The sequence below is a fragment of the Manduca sexta genome, chromosome 22 (genome assembly GCF_014839805.1).
Source record: "Manduca sexta isolate Smith_Timp_Sample1 chromosome 22, JHU_Msex_v1.0, whole genome shotgun sequence".
Taxonomy (NCBI): domain Eukaryota; kingdom Metazoa; phylum Arthropoda; class Insecta; order Lepidoptera; family Sphingidae; genus Manduca; species Manduca sexta.
In genome coordinates this window covers 7223927-7248050 of record NC_051136.1, presented here as the reverse complement: position 1 = coordinate 7248050, position 24124 = coordinate 7223927, and the positions used below count along the sequence as shown (strand labels likewise).

Here is a 24124-nt window from a genome sequence, read left to right as displayed (position 1 = left end):
CTTGTTATATTAATTTTATAATTTATTGTTTCTGCTTACTTATTCATATAATTAAGACAGCTGTACACTCCATGTTAAAATGACAAATAACTAAGTAATTATTTTTTTCATACGTACTGCCCAGCTCTATTTACATGCCTTATATGGCAACGGTAACACTATTTTATGTTTGAATACGCCTTTGTATAATCGTAAAGTCAAGTTTTACAGTAGACTTACTGATTTTCTTAAGTTTTTGGTACCTCAATGATTTATGTTTTGAGCATATTAGGGTATGCTTGTCTGAAATGATCAGCTTTCGGTATCGCCCCCACAAATCCACAGCTGTTATCATATACTGTGTATAAACTTTAGGAAGTATCTTGTTATTGCCTATCAATATAACGTATTTGATGATAGATTGCCTGACACTTTATGCAACATTAACTTGCTTACATAGAATATTTTTTGTAAAGCGCCTGACGCCATACGCGTCGGTGTCGGTGAACAAACTGAGTTATTAATGCAACGCAATACTGTGATGTCGCGACGACATAATTACCTACGACATATGTATTACTTATTTGTAATACAGATATACCTACCTAGAAAATGAGCTTATGTGACTCCCTGCTCCTGTACACAATATACGCAACGCTTTTTGATATTGCTATTTTTCCTTTTCTTGTAAGTAATGTTAATCTTAATGTTCTTTTAAGTACCCTGAGAGTAATATGATTAATATATACAGTCAAACAATTAGTTACTGGACAATTTCAAAATTCCAAATCGCATATACTTAAAACATGTAAAATGTTTTCTTTTCTTTTTTAGTGAAAGAAATTGTTAAAACACAAAAGCGTATAAGCGATTTGATGTTGGTTTTTAATTTGTTCAGCTACTAATGTGGCTGACTGTATATAGGTTTTTATTTTAAATTACTTGTAGATAATAGAATTAGAACAAGCGACCATGTCGTCAACAAAATTTATTGTCTTTTTACATTAAAACATTAATTGCTGTAAATTTAATGACTATATTTTTTTATGTAATCAAATATCGAGCATTTCGTCCATGCGGATGGAGTAAGGCACATCGTGCAGTGAGGTCCAGTTGACGGTGTTGGAGCGCGCGACCACGTCGTCCACTACCTGATCGCGGAACTCGCGCCAGCGACGTTCCTCCGTGAAACTCTTAAAGAGCTGCTTCTTTGTGGGAATCTAGAAAATCAATATCACCATTAGATTTAATATTATTTTTAATTATAATTTTGTTTAATCCATTGTAGATTGAATTGAATACGAACACCTTACTGTCCTCGGCCATCAAATTGAAATATCCTATATCAAATTTTATCATAATCAGTACAGCAACTTTCTTGACAAGTACATTATTTATTCTTAAAATACATAAAATAGGTACCTAATTCGAATAAATTTAGTCTTTGCATTTCAAGCCTTCACACCAAATATAGAAATCAATTTACTTAGCTATTCAGAAAAGCGCTACTAAAAAACAGAGAAACTCAATTTTGGATTTCATGGAATAAAGTATGGAATTAATTAGCTATACCTACCTTTTTTTCCAGATAGTGTTGTATACGTGTCCAGATATTGGCTGTATTTCTCTGCATCAACCATATTTTCGGCAGCAGCATGCAGTCGACCGGCGTGAGCGCCACGATGCGTCTGTCGCGCATGTTCTCACCAAAACCAAAACTCGAGCCGGGGTTAAATTGACACACCTAACAAAAAATTGCTCAAATAATCATAACGTTTTTAAGTTTATTTGTAAACACTACTGATTTTAACTGAAGTTAACGTCCTACTTTTTGTTCGTGTGCTTTGTTTTTGTTTTAGTGGTACCTATGTTTAGAACTATAATGTCGTTTTTCAGCACAATCTAATATTATAGAGAAATCTAGATCATGCTATAGTGCAATTATAAAATCTTTCTTGCTTTCATTATATTATCATTGTCTGTATGTATGTTCGTGTTATATAACGTTATTATTTTCAGTCATACTTCGGTACGACTGAAAATAAATAATGAAAATAAAATAATAAATAAGTTATTACTATTACATTGTAGAACAATGCTACTACTTATTTTGAAATTAAAACCTGCATAAAATAAGTATGGAGGTTCGCTGGCGGGCGCTGGGCTCCAAGTCCTTCGGGAACCACGCTTAATCTGAAAAATTATCTTTTTACAGTGTTCGATGGTAAAATTAAAGCTTCGATATCTGTCGTCATATTACCTCAAAATAACTAAATTCCATATTAACTATGAAAAAAAATACGAAAACCACGCCATCTCTTCTATTTGTCTTTTTTATTGGTTACCATCGATTTCAAACCATATATCCTACTAATAATATAAGTCTAATATACTTCCTGCATAAAATTAAAAATTCTATTTCTTAAAAGTAGGTATTGTTTAACTTTTTTTTTGTTTGTTTCAATGCGCTAATTTACTTTCGGTGACATAGAGTAGTTTTTATTTCTAGAATTCCCTGTTACACGCTAGACGCTAGTAAACTGTGTTTGGAATTTAAACTGACTTATCTTCCTTTTGAATTTTCGACCAAACTTTTTTTATACTCGAAGCCCAAACATAGCTTTACCAACCAATGGTGTTCTGCAATACTAATGAAGTCTAACGTATTTCAAGATCAGCACAGGTACTCATTACGAAAAGTGTATCGTTTAGTGTAGTTTTTAAAAACGGCTTTTTAAATTCCCTCATTGGGCGAAGAATAACTGTTTCATCATATAGGTACAACAACTCAGTTAGTTATTGCGCAATGCCATATATGTTACTTTGCCCTGTACGGTATATCTACTAGAATGAATGTATTTCTCAATTAAGACATTATGTTACAGCTCACCTGACAGATTCTCTAGTCTGATCTGATGGATGCAACAAAACCTGCGACTTCAAGGATCCAGAGCGTTCCCCCATTGCGTGACTGCCGGTACTTGCAGCACTTGCTCTTTTAGTGTCATCGTTTTCCACCACTATTTGCACACTTTCTCGCTTCATACTTCCAGAGTGACGCATCTGCTTTACAGAACTTGGCATCTTTAAAATACTGCCTCGACCTTTAGAAGTTTCCCTCGTCATGCTATCTTTCATCTGAGATGACAACTCTCCAGACATTGAGCCGTGGCTTTCTTTGCTGTCTTTCAGATTCTTGTAAGCGCCAAAATATTTAGTGTCGAAGTCTTGTTCGCTTTCTTCTTTCGGTACCTACGGTATTGATATTGTATTAAGGTTTGTTTCATTAAATTTAACGTCACTCAACGAAAATATTTTTTAGCTAAATATAACGACAAATAGGTTCATCGGTGTGATTCTGTTTTAAAAATACTCCATTAAATCTATACTATTATATAAAGCTGAAGAGTTTGTTTGTTTGTTTGTTTGTTTGTTTGAACGCGCTAATCTCAGGAACTACCGGTCCAAACTGAAAAATTCTTTATGCGTTGGATAGCCCTATGTTCGTGGAGTGCTATAGGCTATATATCATCACGCTATACCCAATAGGAGCGGAGCAGTAATGCCTAATCTCAGGAACTACCGGTCCGAACTGAAAAATTATTTTTGCGTTGGATAGCCCTTTGTTCGTGGAGTGCTATAGGCTATATATCATCACGCTATACCCAATAGGAGCGGAGCAGTAATGGCTAATCTCAGGAACTACCGGTCCAAACTGAAAAATTATTTTTGCGTTGGATAGCCTTTTGTTCGTGGAGTGCTATAGGCTATATATCATCACGCTATACCCAATAGGAGCAGAGCAGTAATGGCTAATCTCAGGAACTACCGGTCCAAACTGAAAAATTATTTTTGCGTTGGATAGCCTTTTGTTCGTGGAGTGCTATAGGCTATATATCATCACGCTATACCCAATAGGAGCAGAGCAGTAATGGCTAATCTCAGGAACTACCAATAGGAGCGGAGCAGTAATGGCTACTCTCAGAAACTAGGAGTTTGAAGTGAATAATTCTTTTTGTGTTGGACAGCCCTTTGTTACTGGAATGCTATAGGCTATATATATCGTCACGCTATGACCAATAGGAGCGGAGCAGTAATGAAACATGATGCAAAAACGGGGACAATTTATTAGTTTTGAGAGCTTCTGTTGCGTGCGCTGCGTAAACGGTTAAGGTTATGCAACAATAATGTATGACGGGATTGTTCCTCTTAAAAAATTCTACAAAAATATATCATAAAACAAAGTCCCCCGCTGCATCGGTCTTCCCGAACGTGTTAAACTCAAAAACTACCCAACGTAATAGAATAAAATTTGGTATGGAGACAGTTTGAGACCCTGGGAAGAACATAGGCTCCCGGGAAAATATATAGCGTGACTTTTATAACGGAAAACTTTAGCCCGAAAAACTTTATAACGCGGGCGGAGCCGCGGGCAAAAGCTAGTTTTAGATAATAGTTAATGCTAATACTGACCCAGTTGCAGTGTCAGAGTTGTCCTGTATAAAATGCTGTTACCTTGATATTTAAGGCACATGTTACTCCGTCAGGGGTGGGACCTACTTGTCTCGTTATACTCAAATTAAAATAAATACAATATTTAACAATCCCACATAACAATTGATATCCTAATTGAAGTCTAGTTAAGTGGAACATCATACTTACGTAAGGATCATATAACTTGTAAAAGCTGTGCCCCAAATGCTTTGTGATGATCACTTGCATCGTCTCAATCATTTGACAGCGGCCCGACAGTATAAAGTAGACGAAATTGGCGATGCCCACGCCGTCTCCGAGCAATGTCTCCGTTGGCTCATAAGATTTCATCTTCGCGACTATACAACCTTCGCGACGAGCCACCTGGTCATAAAGTATGGCACAACCATAAGTAATAAAAACAGTTTATACATTTAAAATGATCCTTTCTAATTCAATTTTGTTGTAAACCACTGTAAGGCACTTTATTATGTAAGTTGTTGATTTGTAAATCAGTTTAAACTAGAAAGGTCTTTCGCCAGGGCAATATACGTCCCCATAGTGAAAAGGCTGTATAGAGTCATAGGTGGAACATATGATTACCTTTAAAGACTACAAAGATATATGAACTATAAGTAATTACAACTTATTTTCTTAGACCTATAAGATAATACCAAAACAAATACTAATGTCTACTTTTTAATGACCACCGCGCACCGAGCGCGAAGGAAACAAATTAATATGTAAACTCAATTACTATGTTTACCTCGTCAAGAGCATCAAAATAAGTAAAGGCCGACATAGCCCGCATAACTTCATCCCACTGTTTCTGCACAGAGGCCTGCAGAATGTTCTTGAAATCCTCTTTCATTAATGCCAACAGTTCGCAGTGACCTAATAGACGTAAATGAAATAATAGTTTAGAGAATTACGCGTAGCGATTGCTCACTCGTGCTAAATCTATATACGTTGCTGGGATAGGCTGTTTGGTCGATAAATTTATTTCAGTGTGTAGGTTTTGGTCTACTTATTATGTACTTTAAACATATATATGCATCAGTTACTTATATGTAAGAGGTTTAAAGGTTCGATATAAATAAAGAAAAAAAAATTACTTATAAAAATCTACGCTACGCAACTTATAACATAATATTCATTGTGACCACACTCTACAATATTTTTGATCTACTTCACACCATTCGGTCCCTTAGCTAGCTTATTTAAAGTACTTATAGACCTTATGATAAACCAAATGATATAAATCTCTTTCTAACCGACTGTCGTTACTGTGGCAGTCCTGGGTATGTTGTGCAATAAAGAAACTTCCCCGAACATATCTCCGGAATGCATAGAACCTACTTCGATAGACACGTATTGCTGTAAAAGCTCATCGAAAATCATCTGGCTGACAATGACGTCACCAGCGACTATAAAGTATAAAGCGTGGGCCTCGTGATGTTGACGAACTATGGCGCGACCCGGCCCATAATATTTGAAATATGTTACGGCAGCTAGCTTCTTTTTCACATGCTGTAATAAATACTCAGTTTAAATAGATATATGTCAGAATATTAATACTATATGGGTGGATATAAGTATATATATATATATAGAACAATAAATATTCTTACATTAGGATAACGCTTAAAACATTTAAGACCGCCAATAATTCGATAAATATATTTTTTCTCTTGTTCCGTACGTTCGTCTGCGGGTTTATTCAAAAGGGCTTTGTCCTGAAACGCAGTGAATATTTAATATTTATACAAGCTAAAGACCCCTCTGCAAGCAAACGTCCTTGAGAAATTAAATTAAATTAATTCGTTCGTGCTAGTCAGCGCGAGAGTTACGGGTGGGAACATGCAAAGATTTAAAGTAATTAATTTATGTAAAAAAAATAGCCTTTGGGAAATTTTACACTACCAAAATATGTACATTATTCCTTATTAAATTGTCTACTTAATGGCGTTCGTTGCAACTCAACGTGATGTGTACTTTAGGAGGATGAGATACATGAAATGAAACAATAGGTATCCAAATTATAAATATATTGCACAAATAAGATATTTAATTTTCTTTTTATATGTATTAAAATTTCGAATATAAAGCTTCTAAAGATACAGCTAGCGCGCCGTTTTGCTTCTGGGAGGGCCTTAAAATATTAAGAAAGACTTAACTGTAAAATTTATAATTATTATTCTAGATCTCAATATTAGATGCACAATGCTTATCATTAGGCTTATATTTATGAATTGCAGCTTAGGTAGCGACATCTACTTTTGGCACGATTGACGATATAGGCAGTGTTGCAACAGAGTATTTATTTATAATGCAGAAATTCAGCGATAGGGAATAACGTTATAAGCAACGACTAACAGTAATCGTGAGTAGTTGTTTCTTTTTAGCCTTTCCACGGACAGCTTGTTGGACTCTTCGTTTCACATCTTCCACGCCTTCATAATGATCCACTGCTTCTATAAGCCAGTACGCATTGGCCATCACTAACCGTCCTAATGCACGGAATAAACATTTTGCTCGAAATTTCTTCCTCATTTGTTCCTCCGGGTCCTAAAAATAAATGATGATGCGTTACGAGCTAAAGAATATCATTATCAAAATATTATAATAATCGCCGGAGTTAACTACCGCTTCTTTTTTGCCTCCACCACCACGGCTCGCCATTATGATGATTCACGTTTCTATTTACTTTATATGAAATAAATAAGTATGTAATCTAAAGTGGTGTTATATTCTCTTTCTATGTAATTAGAATAAATATACAATAAAATAGTCCAAAAAATATTCTTTGTAATTTGATTTTCGAGTTACTCGCGAAAAAACCTATAATCTATGCGCCGAAAGCAAGAGAATTATTCACCACAGACTAAAAACGTTGCTAAGAGTGGGCACGCACAGTAATCGATATCGGTTAGGTATCATTAATGTTGCCATTAGGATATTTATATTCATTTTACTCACACGTACCTATAAGAAATAAATTAAATAATATTTTCACAACTACATAGGTAAAGTATGGACAATATCTACTTATTCTTTTATCTAATAAAAACAAATATTTCAATCCAGTTGTCAGTCTATAGTAGCGTTACCAAACGTCTAGGATTTACTAGAACGTCTGGCATGTATTTTAGGCACATTTTAAAATGCCCCGGCGGGACAGACTCTGTCCCGTAAATCAATCGATCTACAATTGACAAGTACTCAGGCACGCAATGTTCCCATTTTTGCATACATATCGATACAATTATAACATGAAAACCGAATAACAAATAAAAATATGTTTAAACTGACTAAATCCTCAAAAAAATATAAAAAACCTTAAAACTATTCACAAAACTAATTTTGTTTTTTATTTGTCCCGGATAAAAAAAAACTGAAATCCAATATACATCAGTGTGAAATCCCGTATTTTCGCCCGTTTCATTATTTGCCCAATAAGGCAGAAAAAGAATCTGGCAACCCTAGTATATAGGTAGACTTTAGAGTCTATAATTATTATATTCCACAGACGTACAAGAAGTTATATTCTGCTTGTTCTTGTTCTGAGTTATATTCTCTTTGATAATCTGTGACATGATTTGACAATATTGAGTTTTGCGTTTGACATTATAATTTCACCTAAAGCCGCTTTGTTAAACTTAAAAATATCTATAAAATTGGTATATTTTACCGTTTTCCATAAGCGAAAACTTAAACGAATAAACTAGTTATAAATTAAAGAAATCTAAAAACGATACAATGGTGAGATAAAAATGGATTTCTTTTATTTTTCAGCAATACAAATTTTGAGGTTTTGTGGATTCGTGTAACTTTTATGTTATTACAGAGTTTTGGGCTGCCTTCTTTAAAAGTCAAGCCAGAGGTGGGCGGTAAGAACATGCCTATACAAGAGGGTCCTTTTGGAGTGCCTAACCCTATGGTGGCTGGAATTGCCGGTACAAGAACTAAATTAGGTTTTGCACACCCCTTAGAACTGTCTGAGCGGAATGTAAGTATACAAATTTATCAAAAAAGCATATTATCAAGTTTGTACATTTGTTTTGCATTAGACATTTAAATACCAATGTTTATACGAAGTTTCTTTTGCATCTATTAGCTGTATCAATATTATAAACGTGCCACTGGTACCTACCAGTGTAATAGTTCACTTACATATTTATTGAATCCAACTTCACAGTAGTGTATTGTTTAGTTTACTATTAATAACCATAATAATTGATTTCAGTACCACATCAATGAGGAGAAAATGAATTTAGCGATGCTCCGGAATATCCAAGGTTTACACGCACCCATGAAAATCACAATGGAGAGAAAGTTTGCAAGCAAAGTAAGTGTATTCTGAATTATAATCATACATTTTTATACTTGATTACACAATATAATTTAATAATCTCAAGATCTAGTTATTACTTTGTTGGTTGCTTTTTCAATGTTTCCCTTTATTGTACAAAATTCATAGAAAGGTTTGATGACTGCTACTTATTAAAATTACATAAACAATAACAGAAACATTAAATGTTGTATTAGGTATTAAGACTAACCTACTAAACTAAACTTTAGAAAGTAAAAAATAAAAATGGATTATAGAGTAAATAGTAATGCAAAATAGGTTGGAATATCAATGACTTGGCAATAATAACAGACTCATTATCAATTGAATGTAGATATGTGAAAAGGATCCAGCTCACAAAATGACACTTTTGAAAGAGTGAAGATTGAAGCTTAAATCATATTTTTGGTCATTGATGTTCTACTTTATATTTTGTTAATAATAGTTCAAATTATCATATTTTTACTAAGATGTTTTTACAAATGGAAAATATAGACCTTATAGTCTAAAACTAATTTGGCATACTCCGCTCATTTTTGACCGTACTGTGGATTGAATCCTTTTGTGTATCTAAATCCAATTGTATCAGCTAATCTGTTTATGGCAATTAGACAATCATTATTTTGTCAATTATCACCAATACAGCTTTAAAATATGTTGTAATAAAAAAATATTTATATGTATTGTATGTGCAATAAAATGTATTGGTCACATCATACACCAGAATGAGAATAAAACAGGAAAATAATCACAACATTATAAATAAAATTCTTAATATGTGTTTGCAGATTGGTCGCCTCCCTTTCCTGCCAAGCTCAAATTTACAGCATGAAGTCCTCACAGGCAGACACATTGACATTGGATTTGAAGATATACTCAACCCTCTGGAGCTGTGCGAAGTGGCCGGACAACCCCATGCTGTTGTAGAAAGATCACTTGGGCTGTTGTGAAATAGTTGGGCTTAATTTTTTTTTATGTGAAATATCTTGAATAAATTGTCTATAAACATGACTTATCATTATAAATAAAAAGCAATTGTCACATATATGTAAGTACATAAATTGAAAATGGCTCAAATGTATCTGATTCCTTTTTGTTGTGCTCGTAATTGTCAGGACAAGATTTATTTAAAATAGTAACTGATAAATTAACAGTAAGAGACAGGAAAATGTCTGATTTTGATAATGATTTTATTTGTACATGTTTATTTCCAAAACCATTTCAGTAAAATGTTGTAAGTGGGTTTAATTTGTTCTAGCTTGAAAGTTAGAATATTTTATGACCCCATAGGTGGTGCTGTTGACGAAATCTAAAAGATAGAAGATAGTTAACATAAAATGCTGTCTATGTAGAAAGTAGTCTGTGGTAGGAATATGTCTGCCAGGCCCACTGCTTTTTAGTATAATCATTTTATAATTTTTAACAAAGACTGAAATAGGGCCATGAATGCGGTAAGTATGAGAAACTTAAAGACATGGCTTATACAGTTTTCTTTAGGCCGATATTAAAATCGTCAGATAACAAAAGTCATTAAATAAACTATGGTTTGATCGAATACAGACATCAAACCATATTATATTTTAACTTGTCAGTGTTGTGCTACATGTTATGAACAACTTTTTTCTTATGATTAAAAAATTAACTCATCCCAAAGATCGGATTAATTCGATTAAATATAAAAATAATTAATTAAAATATTAATAAGACAGCAAAACACAATCATAATATTTATTAATCGTCTGTTACAATATCAAGTATTCTCAGCTTGCATATTTTCTTTACTTCCTCTAAGGCAATAGTAATTTCTTTCTCCTGCGTGTTGCAATACCTTTGTTGCAAGCCTTCTATTATAGATTCTACCTTGTTTTCTCGGGCACATACTATAAACGGAAATCCAAACTTGGTTTTGTACCTGTACACAATAAGAATTAATGTATATAAGGTCAGTCGGGGGAAGTGCGCCATAAAATTTTCATAGCTGGATTCAATGCAAAATAATTTCTTTTTGTGCTGACTTAAGGTGGTAGCTCAAGGTCCATTTTCATACATTTTGTTTCGGCTTTAATCTGGGTAACTAAACAAGTATTGGCAAGTAAAGAATTTAAATTCACGTCTAGTTAGTGATTAGTTCTCGCAGTTGAAAGAAAAATGTAAAAATAATTAATAATCATGGATATTTCTGCCTTTAAAATTTCGTCATATTAAATTTATGAAAAATGTATGAAAATGGACCTTGAGCTACCATCTTAAGAATGTAATTTTATTAATTTAAGAATATTTGGTATTTTGTGATAACAACCTATAGCCATTCAAGGAAATCGGACCATAAATTAATAATATTTTGCTCAAAGTAAAAAAAAAAATGGTAGTAGGCGCACTTGCCTCCGGAAATGGGGTAAGTGCGCCTGTGTAAAAAAAAACGCCAATATGAAACATTATAAAGAAAACACTCATTTTAGTCCATAGAGAAATAAGTTTTACTCGCATTGCTCTTGGATAATTTTTAATCACTCAATATTATAACAAACTATGGCTGTCAAATCAAATTCGGGGTAAGTGCGCCATATATATGTAAATCAGGGCTTGAAAACATTTTAGATTTTTTTTTTTATATATAATTTTTTGCTATGTTAGAGTTTTGTGTGCGGATATGTTGGAATAAAAAAATGGTAGCCCTAATATAAAATCCATTTTATTTCAAAAAACTAAAAAAAACATACAAAAATGTAGGAATTAACAATTTTGAATGCGTTATAACTCAATTACTTAGAATTTGGCCTTATGACATTTGATATGTTTTAGCTGCATTATATCCAGATAACGTGCCTGATCGAACAGTTGCAACCTATTCACGTAAAGTTGCTCTAGACCAAGGTATTTCAGTTTTTCTTTTGTAAAAACGAATTAACTAATACGCCTTTTTATTTAAGTCGGCTCAAAACAAAATACCTTGAGTACAAAAATTCTGCTGTTAAGTATAACATTTTAATAATAATAATTCATATTAGTAAAACTTATTCTCAAAAAAGGTTGGTTATATATGGATCAGGGGCAAGTGCGCCATACGAATATTAACTGTGGCGCACTTGCCCTACTCGTTTAGGTACATTTTTTCGCATTGCTAAAAAATCCTATATTTTAGTATATATAAATAAAATTCAGGTAGGAAGTTAAAATAAAAGGTTTAAACTATGTATTCACCTTACTGGTTTACAGAAATATGTTAAATATCATGAAATATTTGATGTTATCTTTCACGGGGTCATCTCGGTTTACAGGTTTAAATGACACTTAAAATAAAATGGCGAATAAATCGTATTAAAATGAACATAGCCATTTATGTTTTTTAGTGGAACTGTATTTCAGTTAGTAGCATAGATGTAAGATTGCGGTAATTGTGTAACATCAATAGTTCTTGATTTTTTTAGGGTAGGTGCACTTACCCCGTCGGCGCACTTGCCCCACCTGACCTTAATTAATAAGTATTATGGAACATTTTCTGTCAACATAATAATATATATTTTTTTAGGTTGACCGTGCACAGCTCTATCTATAAACATATATTATCTTATTTTTCCTTGCCACCTAGCGGCGGATTAAATAATTTTTATTTTAAACTGCTGTCTCATTCATGTAGCAAGTACAAAAAAATAACACAGTTAATAACTAGATGGCGTTAGTAGTTATCTTTTCATACTTTCTTTTTCACGATTTACCTCGTCGTAAATGTGACAATTGTAACAGGAATTGCCATATCAATATAATAATCATTAAGGTATTAGATATATTACACACTGAGGAATTATATACACATATTGGGCCCTTATTCTGTATGATACTGTAAACGCGTAACGCGGCCGTGTCATGTTATCTCCGAGAAATGTGCGTGGAATGGTATTCTGTAAGTCAAATTTCTATAGTCCTAAACATGACGCGTTGTGTTACGTGCTTGTAACGCACTGCTAAAATAACGTGCGGGATAGAGAATAAGGCCCCTGAATCTCACAAAATTGTGGCAAATGGAAATAAGAAATAGTGCTCTATATAAACGTAGAGCGCAGACGCGGAACTATATTTTATATGAACTATCAACCCCTATGTAAAGTACCTATATAGAGGGTTTTTAGTTATTAATATTTTACATATATTATTAAAATCCCTTTAAAAAAATTACGAAGTCAATGAATAATATAGACGCGTGAGAAAATTCATTGGGTTATTTAAATAAAAAGAGCTATCTTAGCCTTAGTTCTTAACTAACGTATGAACAGCATTTATTTCCACCTGTCTAACACCTATAAGAATGAAAATTTTACAAAGCAATATCCAAAATAGATGCTTCATTTTGCCAAATCTTTGAAGGTGTTTTAAAGTTATGATTTTGCAATTAAGTATAGCTAGTTTTTCAATATCACACTTTAACTTTATTAAGTAAGGATGCCCTACCCGCATCTTCTAAAATTGAACTGTCAAATAATCCGGAATCGAAATCCCCCTGATCCGAAACCGGATCAGGGGGATGAAAATACTTCTTTAACGGTCCACAAGTTCCCTTAACTTAAAGGTTTTTAGGTATAGATAAAAGTAGGATCTTGTAGTTATATGGACACTGTTTACCTTATCGTTAATTTTAACTGGATTTGTGTTATTCCGAAATAAAATCGAAGGCCCAGTACGAGTTATATCTCACTCGTTGACAAGATCTTTACGCAGCCTCATTTTTACACTGGACACCGTGACTTGTAAGGGTTACGTCTTACTGCAATAGCGTTAACTCCGTGCTATTAGCTATGTAGTACCTACATAGCGTAGTGTTTGTTACCATAGTGACAAATGAGTAATAATAATATAATAAGAATGTCTACCCTGTATTATCGTGATATACTACCACTCTGAGCACAGGCCTCTACCACTGAGAAATAATTAATAACCAACGGTTCTTACACTACTACTTACATAAATATCGACGACGTGCTTCTAACGCAATTTAACCACGATGCAATTGTGAACTGAGTACCTATATAGGTAGTTTTACCAGATTGCTATTACTTGTAAATGTGCATCTTGAAAACGTGCGTCGTCAGCTCGTATAAAAGGCCCTAATTATTACATCTTTAGATTTTGTAATGAGTGAAATATCACTCCTTACATAATCTAATGATAACATTAGATTCATAAGCCACGGCAGTATTTTGTCAGAAACCTTTTTAATATGATTTTCATGCAGTCGTTATGAAAAATACGAAAATCAAGTACGTTGGTCAGTCTTGTTAATAACAAATACCTGCCGCTAGATTAAAATAACTTGATTCCTAGTATGCAGAATGTGTTAAATAGTTTACTATATCATCAGGCCCTGGTATTTAAAACATAAATTTTAACAATGTATCTATACTAATGTTAAGATAAATATTCTTTAATTAACAGATTACCGCTCATTATATTTGTCGATGAGACTTTTCTGCTGCAATGTAAGTTCATGTAAACCAGCAGCACGCTGCTCATTTGTTGATTCTTTTGTCAATTTCCCGTGCGCCGCCAGCCGACCGGCTAAATCGGGGTGAAGCTGCAATATCTGTAATTTATCTGTAATTACAAATTATTCTTACATTAAATACCAGCTTTTTCATTGCTATTGCTGTAATTATGTATTGTTACTCTAATTATTTTATAACCCTGAGCAAAGCAACAAGGTATCGCATGAATTTTAATCTACTCCTGAACTCCTTTTAGTAAGAAGTCACAGTAGCAGCAGTGGTAGTTATTATCGTTTGAGCGTTTAAACTGCGTGGATCTCTTAGAAAAGAAACATTAATCTTCCCTTTACCACAACAACGTTAGATAACTAGAATATATCTTTAACAGGTTTTAATAAAATATCTTCTTTTCTACTTAATAAAATACAAGATTTAAGCAAAACGGGATAACAATTTATAACTTACCTCCAAAGCTGACAGTTTCCAGATATTTATTGAATGCATCGTGAATATCTGACAGTTTTGCGAATGGTCGTGATTTCTTAACATGTATCGCAGCCGTGGGACATAGTTCTATAACGTTGCCAAACACACACACAAACTCATCATCTGGTAATAAATTTACATCATCAATTCCAATTCTTGCGGCCATGTTGTAAAATACGTCAATATTGTTCAACTTCCGATTGCGTTCTGAGTAATATTATGTACCTACTTAAGTGCTCAATCGTTATAGACTTTGTGTACTCTTCATAATAATATTGTTTTATCAGTGCAACTGTTCTATATACAGGTTACAAGTTCAACCAATAAGAAATATCTGTTTATTCAAGTCATTAGTTAGTGTGTGCAAACATTATAACTTTAATTTTCTTTCTAATTAACTTATTGATAGTCATTACCGCCGATTACATTATGTTATTTTATTGATTTTAATTTTATTGTTCACAAACATATTAAAATAATGATTTCTTAATATACAAGTTGATACAAGTAAATTTCTTATACTTTTCTATATTGTTACAATTGTCTTACAGAAAACTTACGTGTAGTAACAGTTTAAGGTGGCGTTCTGTGGAGTGATTGAAATATTCAAAAGCGGAAATAACCAACTATAAGGCTGGCAGAACCGGCAAGATTATTTTTCCTATGAAACCGAATTGTCATATGGATAATGCAGATCACTTTTAACATTAGGTAACTGCTTATTTACCAGCTCCTATAATATATATATAATATTGCAAATCAATCAAACTTTACCCACCTACATGAGTTTCCCGAAGAGAAGAATTGTCATTAAACCTTTTCCCAACAGATACTACATTTTGTAAGAAACTTATCTGCTTGATTTCAATTTTAATGAACGATCGACATTCAATACATACTAGCAGGCTTACCTACATCGGAATTGTACATTGTAGTTAGAGATGGTCGGCATTCAGCTCGTCACGCTTCATCGCATGTTATATTTGTAAACATAGGTACTTATACTACAAGTAAATATACAAATTTACTTACATAATATTGTGATGTGTTTGTATTTCGTGGACACTTTTATATTGTAAATATGGGTCGCTTTGTTTAGAACATTCATTTCACTATTGAGTTGTCAGCCATTAATAAGTCAGATTATTTCCCGAAACAGGAATTTGGGAAATCTTCAATGTGTTAGATATTAGATGTATACGTAATATAGAATACTAAGAACTAAAATTTATATATTGATAGTGAAGAACTAATAAATATTGTATACATGTAGATAGTGTCCCACAACTCTACAGGTTTATTATTCACATTTATTTTGTAAAGAATAAAAAAAACATTCAGTTTTTCTCAGGGATTTGATTTTAAAGTATACAAATATTTTGTGTCTACTAGTAACGAGGCCTAAGATTATCAGAATGGTACAACAGCTGCCTCAGTCATCTAAATGCGTATATCAATCCGTGCTCAATAATTTCAAGTGTATTTTATCTCAAGTATCATAATCTCGTATTTGCTTTATACTCTAAGGTTCTCAATGTTATCTTGTAATGAATATAACGTAGGTACTTAATACATAAATACAATTTTAATACATAGTATTAAAATGTTGATTGACATAGTTTAAATCATTTTACTAAAGTAGATAATCCCTAGGTGATTGATTACTAGATACATATAATACTAGATGTTTTGAAATGATGATGTACTACACCTTCCTACCTCTACCACGCATCAGTGAACATGCTTGGTATACCTACCTGTGGTTATGGTTATGTGTGGTTTAATAAGTTTACATAATATTATGATCTGTCCACTGTTTAGTCAAGAAACCATTCCTATTTACACTTCGGTGTCAATTTCAACTGGTATGGTTTCGTTTTATATCTATAAATAATATAAATTAGTCACAATCAGAATCTTGTATTTCATTACGTGAACTCCCCACACTATACATTACGTGAACTCTTCATACTATTCATTACGTGAATTTCTTATACTGTTTATTACGTGAACTCTCCATACTATACATTACGTGAACTCTCAACACTATTTATTACGTGAACTATCCATACTGTACATTACGTTAACTTTCCATACTATAAATTACGTGAACTCCCCACACTGTGCATTACGTGAACTCTCCACACTGCACATTACGTGAACTCACCACACTATTCATTACGTGAACTCCCCAAACTGTATATTACCTGAACTGTCCAAACTGTATATTATGTGAACTCTCCACACTATTCATTACGGGAACTCCCCACACTATTCATTATGTGAACTCTCCACACTATTCATTACGCGAACTTTCAACACTGCGCATTAGGTGAACTCGTCATACTATTTATTGTGTGAACTTCCTGTACTATTTATTACATGCACTCTTCACATAGTTCATCAGGTGAACTTTCCAAACTATTACATTAACTCTCCACATTGTTCATTACCTAAATTTTCCACAATATCTTTATCTACTACATGAACTCTCATTCATCACATTATAACATCAATAAATATATAAATGTATTGCATGAATATTGACACAAAAAACTAATTTTAATATAAACTAACCAAGCAATGAGAAATGAACAGTAGTTACTACTAAAATTAAATTCAACAGTAGGTTCAGACGGATTTTTTTAAGCAGGGTAATGAACAAGCGGGCCGCCTGATGGTAAGCGGCGCCCGCGGCCCATGGACTTATGCAATTCCTGGGGCACAGCCAAGCCGCTGCACAAAGACGAGAGCACTCTTTTTAAGCCACGTTTAAAGAGGAATAGGTCGTAGGGCTCAAGGAATACCGATGCAGGGAATTAACTCCACAGTATTCACGTGCGTGGTTAAAAAGATCGTTAAAAGCGGAACGTTTTGTTACGAATCGGTTCCACATAGTACGAATGAACTGCAACATTATGATGGCGATTGGCGCTGTAGTAAAATCGTACTACAGGGTCCATATTAAACAGGTCTTCAGAACACTTCCCATAGAAAAGGAGATAGAATACACAAAGAGTTCCGATATCTCCGCATACCTAAGGCCTCCACTCTGTCCGTGAGATTAAGATTATGGGGAACAGGTTGGTTATACTCTTTAAGGCAGCGCTCTATTTTTACGGCGCGCTGCCGTTTGGGCCGCTAGTAAATAATAAAATAATGATCCAAATATCTCTGTCTATCTCCAAACATGAACCCTATAATACATTAAATGTGTGCTTTAATTAAATATAATGTTGACGTATACAAGGTGAAATTTTTTAACAACATCTCGAAGGCAAGTACTCTAATTACTGGAGATAGCAAATTTTACTCAAAGAAAACGTTTCTTTATGTTAAAAAAGAAGCAAAACTGCATTCAAAAATCATTTGAAAATACACTTGCCATACCCGGGAATAAAACTGGCTAAAATTCGAAAAAATAACACTGTTCTTATATGTCATTAATTGATACAGTAGATTTATACGTTTAAGCTGTTCCTTGGGCAAAACATTTAACTCATTTCTTAAGAGGTCTAGTATTTCAAGATATTTTGTTTGATACAAAGAGTTGATTCTTACAAATGGCACCATCAATTGATGGCATAAAAGAACAGTGTTATTTTTTTTGGATTTAAGCCGGTTTGATTCCTGGGTGTGGCAAGCGTATTTTCAAAAATGTCTATACGCAGTTTCGTTACTTATTAAAAATAAAAGAATGTTTCTTTTCATTAAAATTTACTTTCTCCAGTTATTAGAGTCCTCTAGGTGCGGTTCAAAAATTCCACCTCGTATTGCAACAATTTAAAATAGTATCAGGTCTTATATGCTTACGGTAGGTGTTACCTAGATACTAGGGGACGATGGTAACCGCCTTGGCGCTCCAAGTTTGGTTAAAGATAGCACAGATCTGCGGGCAAGTATGTTAATATGTACCTACCCATACATTGGATTATTATAGTAGATTACATTACTAATATTTTTGTAAAAGGTATTGAATATTATTCGTGCCTACGATATTATAACTAGTAAACACGAAACGTTCAGCCAGAGGATAATACAGTGAAGAAGCGTAGCGAGTATACGTAGTACTTAATATCGGACCGTTAATATATAATTAGTCGAAGCCAGATGTAACAAGCACACAATAGCGACATCCGTATTTGCACACTTGAGCAAACGTAGAAAAATTACCTTACGCTCGCGTTAACGAGTACAGATTTTGTCCCCCGGCACATAGCGGCATTAAATCGTCTGGTAAAGGGAAACAAAAGCGACATTTATGTGTCAGTTGTATCGAGCTAGTCGGCGAGAGGTGAATAAATCAGCGGGTAGCGTTGACGCGAAATGCCGCAAACGAGGCCCCTGAGAGGGCTGCCGGGATGCCGCGGCCGCGACAAATTGCCGCGGGGGAGATATCGCGTTTCGCACAAATCGCGAGTCACGACGATTAGGGTCACCACATTTTTCTGGATGAAATAATTGTACTAAACTTTATCTGCGACGAAGATACTGCTAACAATCGTCACGCGAATATGATAAATTCAAAATTCAAAGATTAGCACAACATTGCTTACGTGTAATCCTAAGGTTGCTTAAATATTAAAAAGTAAGACGTTTGCCTAGGATAGGATAATTTTAATTAACATCTCTATGACTCCATGGCTACTGAAGGTTTAAAACTTAATTTTAAAAATGTTATGAATATTACCTTATCCTTCAATTAAGGCAATTTTACTATCTAAATAAAAAATATTAGGAAAATCCATTCACTCCATTCGTTTCACTAGAGTTTGATCAAAGAGATTATAAACAATACAGTGGTGATAAAGCAATGATATTTTTTGCATAAATCAGAATTTATTAAACCATTACTTAATCAATCAGCTACCATCAACCATGTAGCGGGTAAACAATCAAAAAATATACGAACTAATTAAGCCTCTATCAGTATTTTTAAACTAGCGACAACGTTTGCGGTGTGAATTCAAAATAACAGTGACTATAAAATCATTTCCGAGCTAAACATTAAACGAATCGTTTCAAACAACAATTTCAAATTTAGTTCAGCTACTGTATCTCGTGTCAGTATTATAATTTCGTACAATTTACATAATAATGTTATCTTCGTTTATGATTATTGTTTTGATTCATTTACCTACTATTGCTCGCGTGAAATCAAATAGCCTGTTATTGTATTGACACTACTAAACACTGATTTAGGCTACAATAAATTATTTTATTAATAAAATATTTTTATTTTATTTAAATCTATAGCTATTCACTGATATTTTAATTTTTAATAAATCATTGTGACTATCCTATAACAAAACTGCTGTCGTCCTCTTAATTTGTGGATATGCTACTATATAGCCTACTCATTAAAAGTATCTATAGGTATATAAAATTCTGCATACCGTTGAAACTGTATATTCATAAGTTTAGGATTCGGCTCCCAAGACAGACAATGAAAATTTCAGTATTTATTATCAAAAAACATAGTCATATATATATAAACCTATATACACATACATATAGGTTCAATATTTCGAGTCCCCTTTTATGATAACATGAACGAAAATAAGTCCTGAGAACCGTGAGTGCGATTTCGCCTCTGTCTGCGCCTTTATGTGTATATAGTGAGGTTAGGTGTATAAATATTGTATTTACCAGCCAGTACTAAAGATGTAAACAACCTATGCTCTTTTAAAATTATTACATACTAGCTTCCGCCCGCAGCTTCGCCCGCGTGGATTTCGGACTTCAAAAATGGAGCCGGTCGCGAACGTTCGAGAATGTTCGTTTTACGAAGATACTCGCTAGGTGATTCGCTAGCCTCTAGGTGCCAAGCAAGCCGCCTGCCTGTGCGTTCGCGACCTTATATAGGTATATACAAAATAATCCTTATAGCATGATTCAGTATTCACGCATGATGGCTTAATATTAGCGTATTTCATGTATAACTTTGGTGTTTCTATACTGATTTCTATGATTCTTTTTTATGGAATATTTAATAATGTTAACTTTTTAATTAGGGATGACTGAGAGTGTTATAAACGTAAGAGTAGACAAATATAATGAGAAAGCTTCGAACTGCTAAGCTATCGGGAGTTACACGTGTTTTTGTGAGTCAACCATAAAAGATAGACATATGCTGTCGTGGGATATTTTTTACATAATTTTAAGGAGAACATTTCCGTCATACATGATTTCTGTTAGCATTAACCAAGGTTGCATACGCGACGAAAGCTTAAAAAATGGAGTAACTTCTCCCGTTTTCCCAACATTTCCCTTCACGGCTCTGCTCCTATTAATTGTAGCGTGATGAAAAGTATACTATAACCAGCACAGGAGTATGACAAATAATTGTACCAAGTTTCGTTAAAATCCGTCGAGTAGTTTTTGTTTCTATAAAGGTTATACAGACAGACAGACAGACAGACAAAAATTTTACTAATTGCATTTTTGGCATCAGTATCGATCTCTAATCACCCCCTGATAGTTATTTTGGAAATATATTTCATGTACAGAATTGACCTCTCTCCAGATTTATTATAAGTATAGATTTGGGTCTGCTTTATTACATTTCATCTTAGAGCAATGTGCCTGTGGAATTCCACCATTAAGTGGAAATAACTGTCAATGGTTCAATATTTTTATTTTCCTTTTTGAAACTGCCCGGCGAATTCACATTGTAGATATTTCTCTAGGTTTAGTAAATCTCGAATGAAAGTATACGTTGACAGAAAGATGTTCTACTTTAATTCCTTTGTAAATCATTCACTCACATTTATTCTTTATCATCATACTTGTACATTTTTATATTCTTTTAGAAGCCACAATAGCGAGGTTACTTATAAAAATTCATAATAAAGATTGCAACCGGTGACATGCCCGGGACCAGCACCGTCCGAGGTGGATGGATGCAGGCTGATATAATAACCCATAAAAATGGCTTATGATGATACATAAAAGACATAGTTAACTGTTTCAACATATTAACATAAAAAAAAATATATATTTTAAAATTTGTGCTACACCGTTCTGTATATGTAGGTTTGATGAAGAACATTACTCTGCGCTTAATTTGATTGTATTCATCAACGCGTATTACTGTAGCTTTTAAAATAAGTACAAAATTATTCATGAGCTTGCCTCGTAATATATTATTCGCAATTTACGAAATATTTGATAAAAAATATTTATATTTTTTAATTCTTTGGCATTTTTAGCTAGCACTTTCTGGGTACAGAAAACAACCTACACCTTGCTTTATACATAAGATTAAAGGTTTTAAAATGTCGCATTTAATATGAGTTTTATGGAGAATTTTTTAAGCTTTTTGTTACTCTTAGGAGGTAGTTATATGTTATCTTACTTCTTACTAATATTGTTAACGCGAAAGCTTTTCAAAATGTTAGAGCTAAACCTAAAAATGAGTTGCATCGGATTTGGATGAAATTTAGCACACTATGTCCTGGATTAACATTTAGGCTATTTTTATCCCGGTAATTTGCTCTAATGAGAAAATAGATGGCGCTGCTATCGTACCCATGGTGTTACGGATCGCTACAATGATTGGGGCACTTTATAGCGGAAAAGGCTTTCATGTGGTTCAAGCCGCGAGAAATACCTAGTTTTCCATATATTTGAATACAATACACTTCCACTAACAGGTATGATCCCTTATATCCCCTTAATACCCTAATGTTTTTTTCACCTGCCGTTATCCCGCGACAATCAAAGCAATTCAAGTTTAAATTATTTACTATTTTTCTTTGTCAAATAGGTAACATACCTTAAACGAAGTCAAAGTGACAAAATTCTGCTTAGATTTATAATTGATTAATTTTATAAGTATAATAATATGATTCGGTATCTGATGTATTTACTCATAAACATATTCTCTTGCCAGTGTTTAAAAGGCAGATTGTTTTTCCAAAAATTCGACGACACTCTTGTACACAAACTCATTAAACCATTTTATTTCGAAAGGGGTAGGAAGAGGTGCACAAAATGCACCACCTTTTCGCTATATTTCGCTTTCGATCAAGCCTACGAACATATCGGGCACAAATTCCAGAGTGATCCAGATAAAAACTACGTAATAAATATGATTATGCCCAATATAATGTAAATCACTCTTTTTCGTGTAAATGAGGTTTTAAGGTTTATGTAGATCTAGAAAGTGTTAGAGATCTGAATAAAATTTTCAGACCCAGTAGCATTTAAATTTGGAATGGAATTCTTAAATAATCAAATTCCTAGTAAATTGTTATATTATGTCGGTGTTGAAGCCTACATATATATGGTTAATATTGCCTAATGCATTATACACACGTAATAAAATTTACAATGGACGCATCATCAAAACTAATACGTTAAGTGAAACCTTGAGTAATAGTTTATTAATAAACTCTTAATAAACAGAGCATTCATTATCCAAACAAAACATTATGCCAGTGACACTCTGGAGAAATCAAAATGTGGTGCTTTAAAATGATATGGAAACAATAAACATAAAAGCAGCGGCATGCACGGCGCATGTGATTGCTGTGAATTAATTAAAGTGGTTTTCATTAGGTCCATAAATGGGCGTCGCGCCATTCGGTGGAGTCGCCGCACCGCGTGGGTCAGGTTCGGCGGCACTGGGCAGTGGACACCGAGCGCCGGGCAGCGGCCAGTGTGCACCCGCACCGAATGCCGCCATGTTTGATGTACCGCGACACCGCTCAGGGCGGGGCCTGCACAGATAACAAAGCTCGCAACGTCGCTACACCGGACGAGCGAGGAGCGCACCGGCGCGCTCGCTACGTGCCCGACCAATACCAATACCACTGATTTTTTGTGTTAGAAAAAATATTAAGCCGATAAAGCCTCAAAAGATAAGTTTTAATGTATGCACCATTGTTTGTTGCTTTTTGTATATGTAAGGGTTTTTGTCATTTTTTATATAAGGAATACTCGGTAACTGCGTCTATCTTAATTTATACATTAACTGGTTTGAAGTGGATATTTTAAAAGTATTTTATTACAATAATTACTAACTTTATGTTTAGCTTGCAATGGGTTACTAATAAATTACTGTAAGTACACTAATACTATTTACGTTTTGTTAAAATTAACTTGAATTTCTGACTACACATGTAGTGATTACCCTCATCTTAACCAATATGTTAAGTCATTAAAATCTTAAACAGTAAACGTCATCTTTACCATCCTCACCATTTAACATGTCAAATTTGAATGAATAAATGTGATTCAAAACTTATCTCTTCATAGGTAACAAGTCTCCGTGTCCAACTATAAAATCCTTTTACGTGGTACGTGGTGCCCCCTGATTGATTTATGGCGACAATCGTGACCATAATGTATCCAA

The 24124-nt window shown here is 33.8% G+C and overlaps 3 protein-coding genes across 4 annotated transcripts; 1 reads left to right on the top strand and 2 right to left on the bottom strand.

Annotated features, from left to right (window-relative positions):
• Positions 1–959: 959 nt before the first annotated feature.
• LOC115442653 (protein phosphatase 2C and cyclic nucleotide-binding/kinase domain-containing protein) lies at positions 960–7370 on the bottom strand. Of its 2 annotated transcripts, none has more exons than XM_030167762.2 (10): positions 7092–7370; positions 6829–7022; positions 6084–6188; positions 5727–5982; positions 5219–5346; positions 4642–4836; positions 2870–3231; positions 2103–2172; positions 1556–1723; positions 960–1199 (listed from the first exon to the last, which is right to left on the bottom strand). In XM_030167762.2, the coding sequence occupies exons 1-10, from the start codon at positions 7132–7134 to the stop codon at positions 1032–1034; spliced, it is 1689 nt and encodes a 562-aa protein (XP_030023622.2). In that variant the 5' UTR covers positions 7135–7370; the 3' UTR covers positions 960–1031. The 2 variants fall into 2 exon arrangements, with proteins under 2 accessions (XP_030023622.2, XP_030023623.2); XM_030167763.2 differs by having other exon boundaries at positions 6829–7020; positions 7099–7367.
• A 588-nt stretch (positions 7371–7958) lies between these two features.
• Positions 7959–9814, top strand: LOC115442621 (proteasome maturation protein). The gene is made up of 4 exons (XM_030167714.2): positions 7959–8214; positions 8300–8461; positions 8699–8800; positions 9592–9814. Exons 1-4 carry the CDS (start codon positions 8212–8214, stop codon positions 9751–9753), a joined length of 429 nt encoding a protein of 142 aa, XP_030023574.2. The 5' UTR covers positions 7959–8211; the 3' UTR covers positions 9754–9814.
• Positions 9815–10504: 690 nt separating this feature from the next.
• On the bottom strand, positions 10505–15215 carry LOC115442652 (2-oxo-4-hydroxy-4-carboxy-5-ureidoimidazoline decarboxylase-like). Its single transcript, XM_030167760.2, has 3 exons — positions 14746–15215; positions 14236–14389; positions 10505–10715 (listed from the first exon to the last, which is right to left on the bottom strand). The coding sequence occupies exons 1-3, from the start codon at positions 14930–14932 to the stop codon at positions 10535–10537; spliced, it is 522 nt and encodes a 173-aa protein (XP_030023620.2). The 5' UTR covers positions 14933–15215; the 3' UTR covers positions 10505–10534.
• Between the last annotated feature and the right edge of the window lie 8909 nt (positions 15216–24124).

Bases quoted from the DNA above. Each gene is read 5' to 3' on its own strand.
- LOC115442652 (XM_030167760.2), bottom strand. From the start codon at position 14,932: ATGGCCGCAAGAATTGGAATTGATGATGTAAATTTATTACCAGATGAT. The intron at 14,390-14,745 runs GTAAGTTATAAA...TTGTAATTACAG, and splicing joins GGAAACTGTCAGCTTTGGAG to ATAAATTACAGATATTGCAG. The intron at 10,716-14,235 runs GTAATCTGTTAA...TATTGTGTACAG, and splicing joins ATCGACAAATATAATGAGCG to GTACAAAACCAAGTTTGGAT.
- LOC115442621 (XM_030167714.2), top strand. The intron at 8,462-8,698 runs GTAAGTATACAA...AATTGATTTCAG, and splicing joins TAGAACTGTCTGAGCGGAAT to TACCACATCAATGAGGAGAA. The intron at 8,801-9,591 runs GTAAGTGTATTC...ATGTGTTTGCAG, and splicing joins AGAGAAAGTTTGCAAGCAAA to ATTGGTCGCCTCCCTTTCCT.
- LOC115442653 (XM_030167762.2), bottom strand. From the start codon at position 7,134: ATGGCGAGCCGTGGTGGTGGAGGCAAAAAAGAAGCGGTAGTTA. The intron at 6,189-6,828 runs GTTAGTCGTTGC...ACTGCGTTTCAG, and splicing joins AACAACTACTCACGATTACT to GACAAAGCCCTTTTGAATAA. The intron at 4,837-5,218 runs GTAAACATAGTA...CTTTATGACCAG, and splicing joins ATTTTGATGCTCTTGACGAG to GTGGCTCGTCGCGAAGGTTG.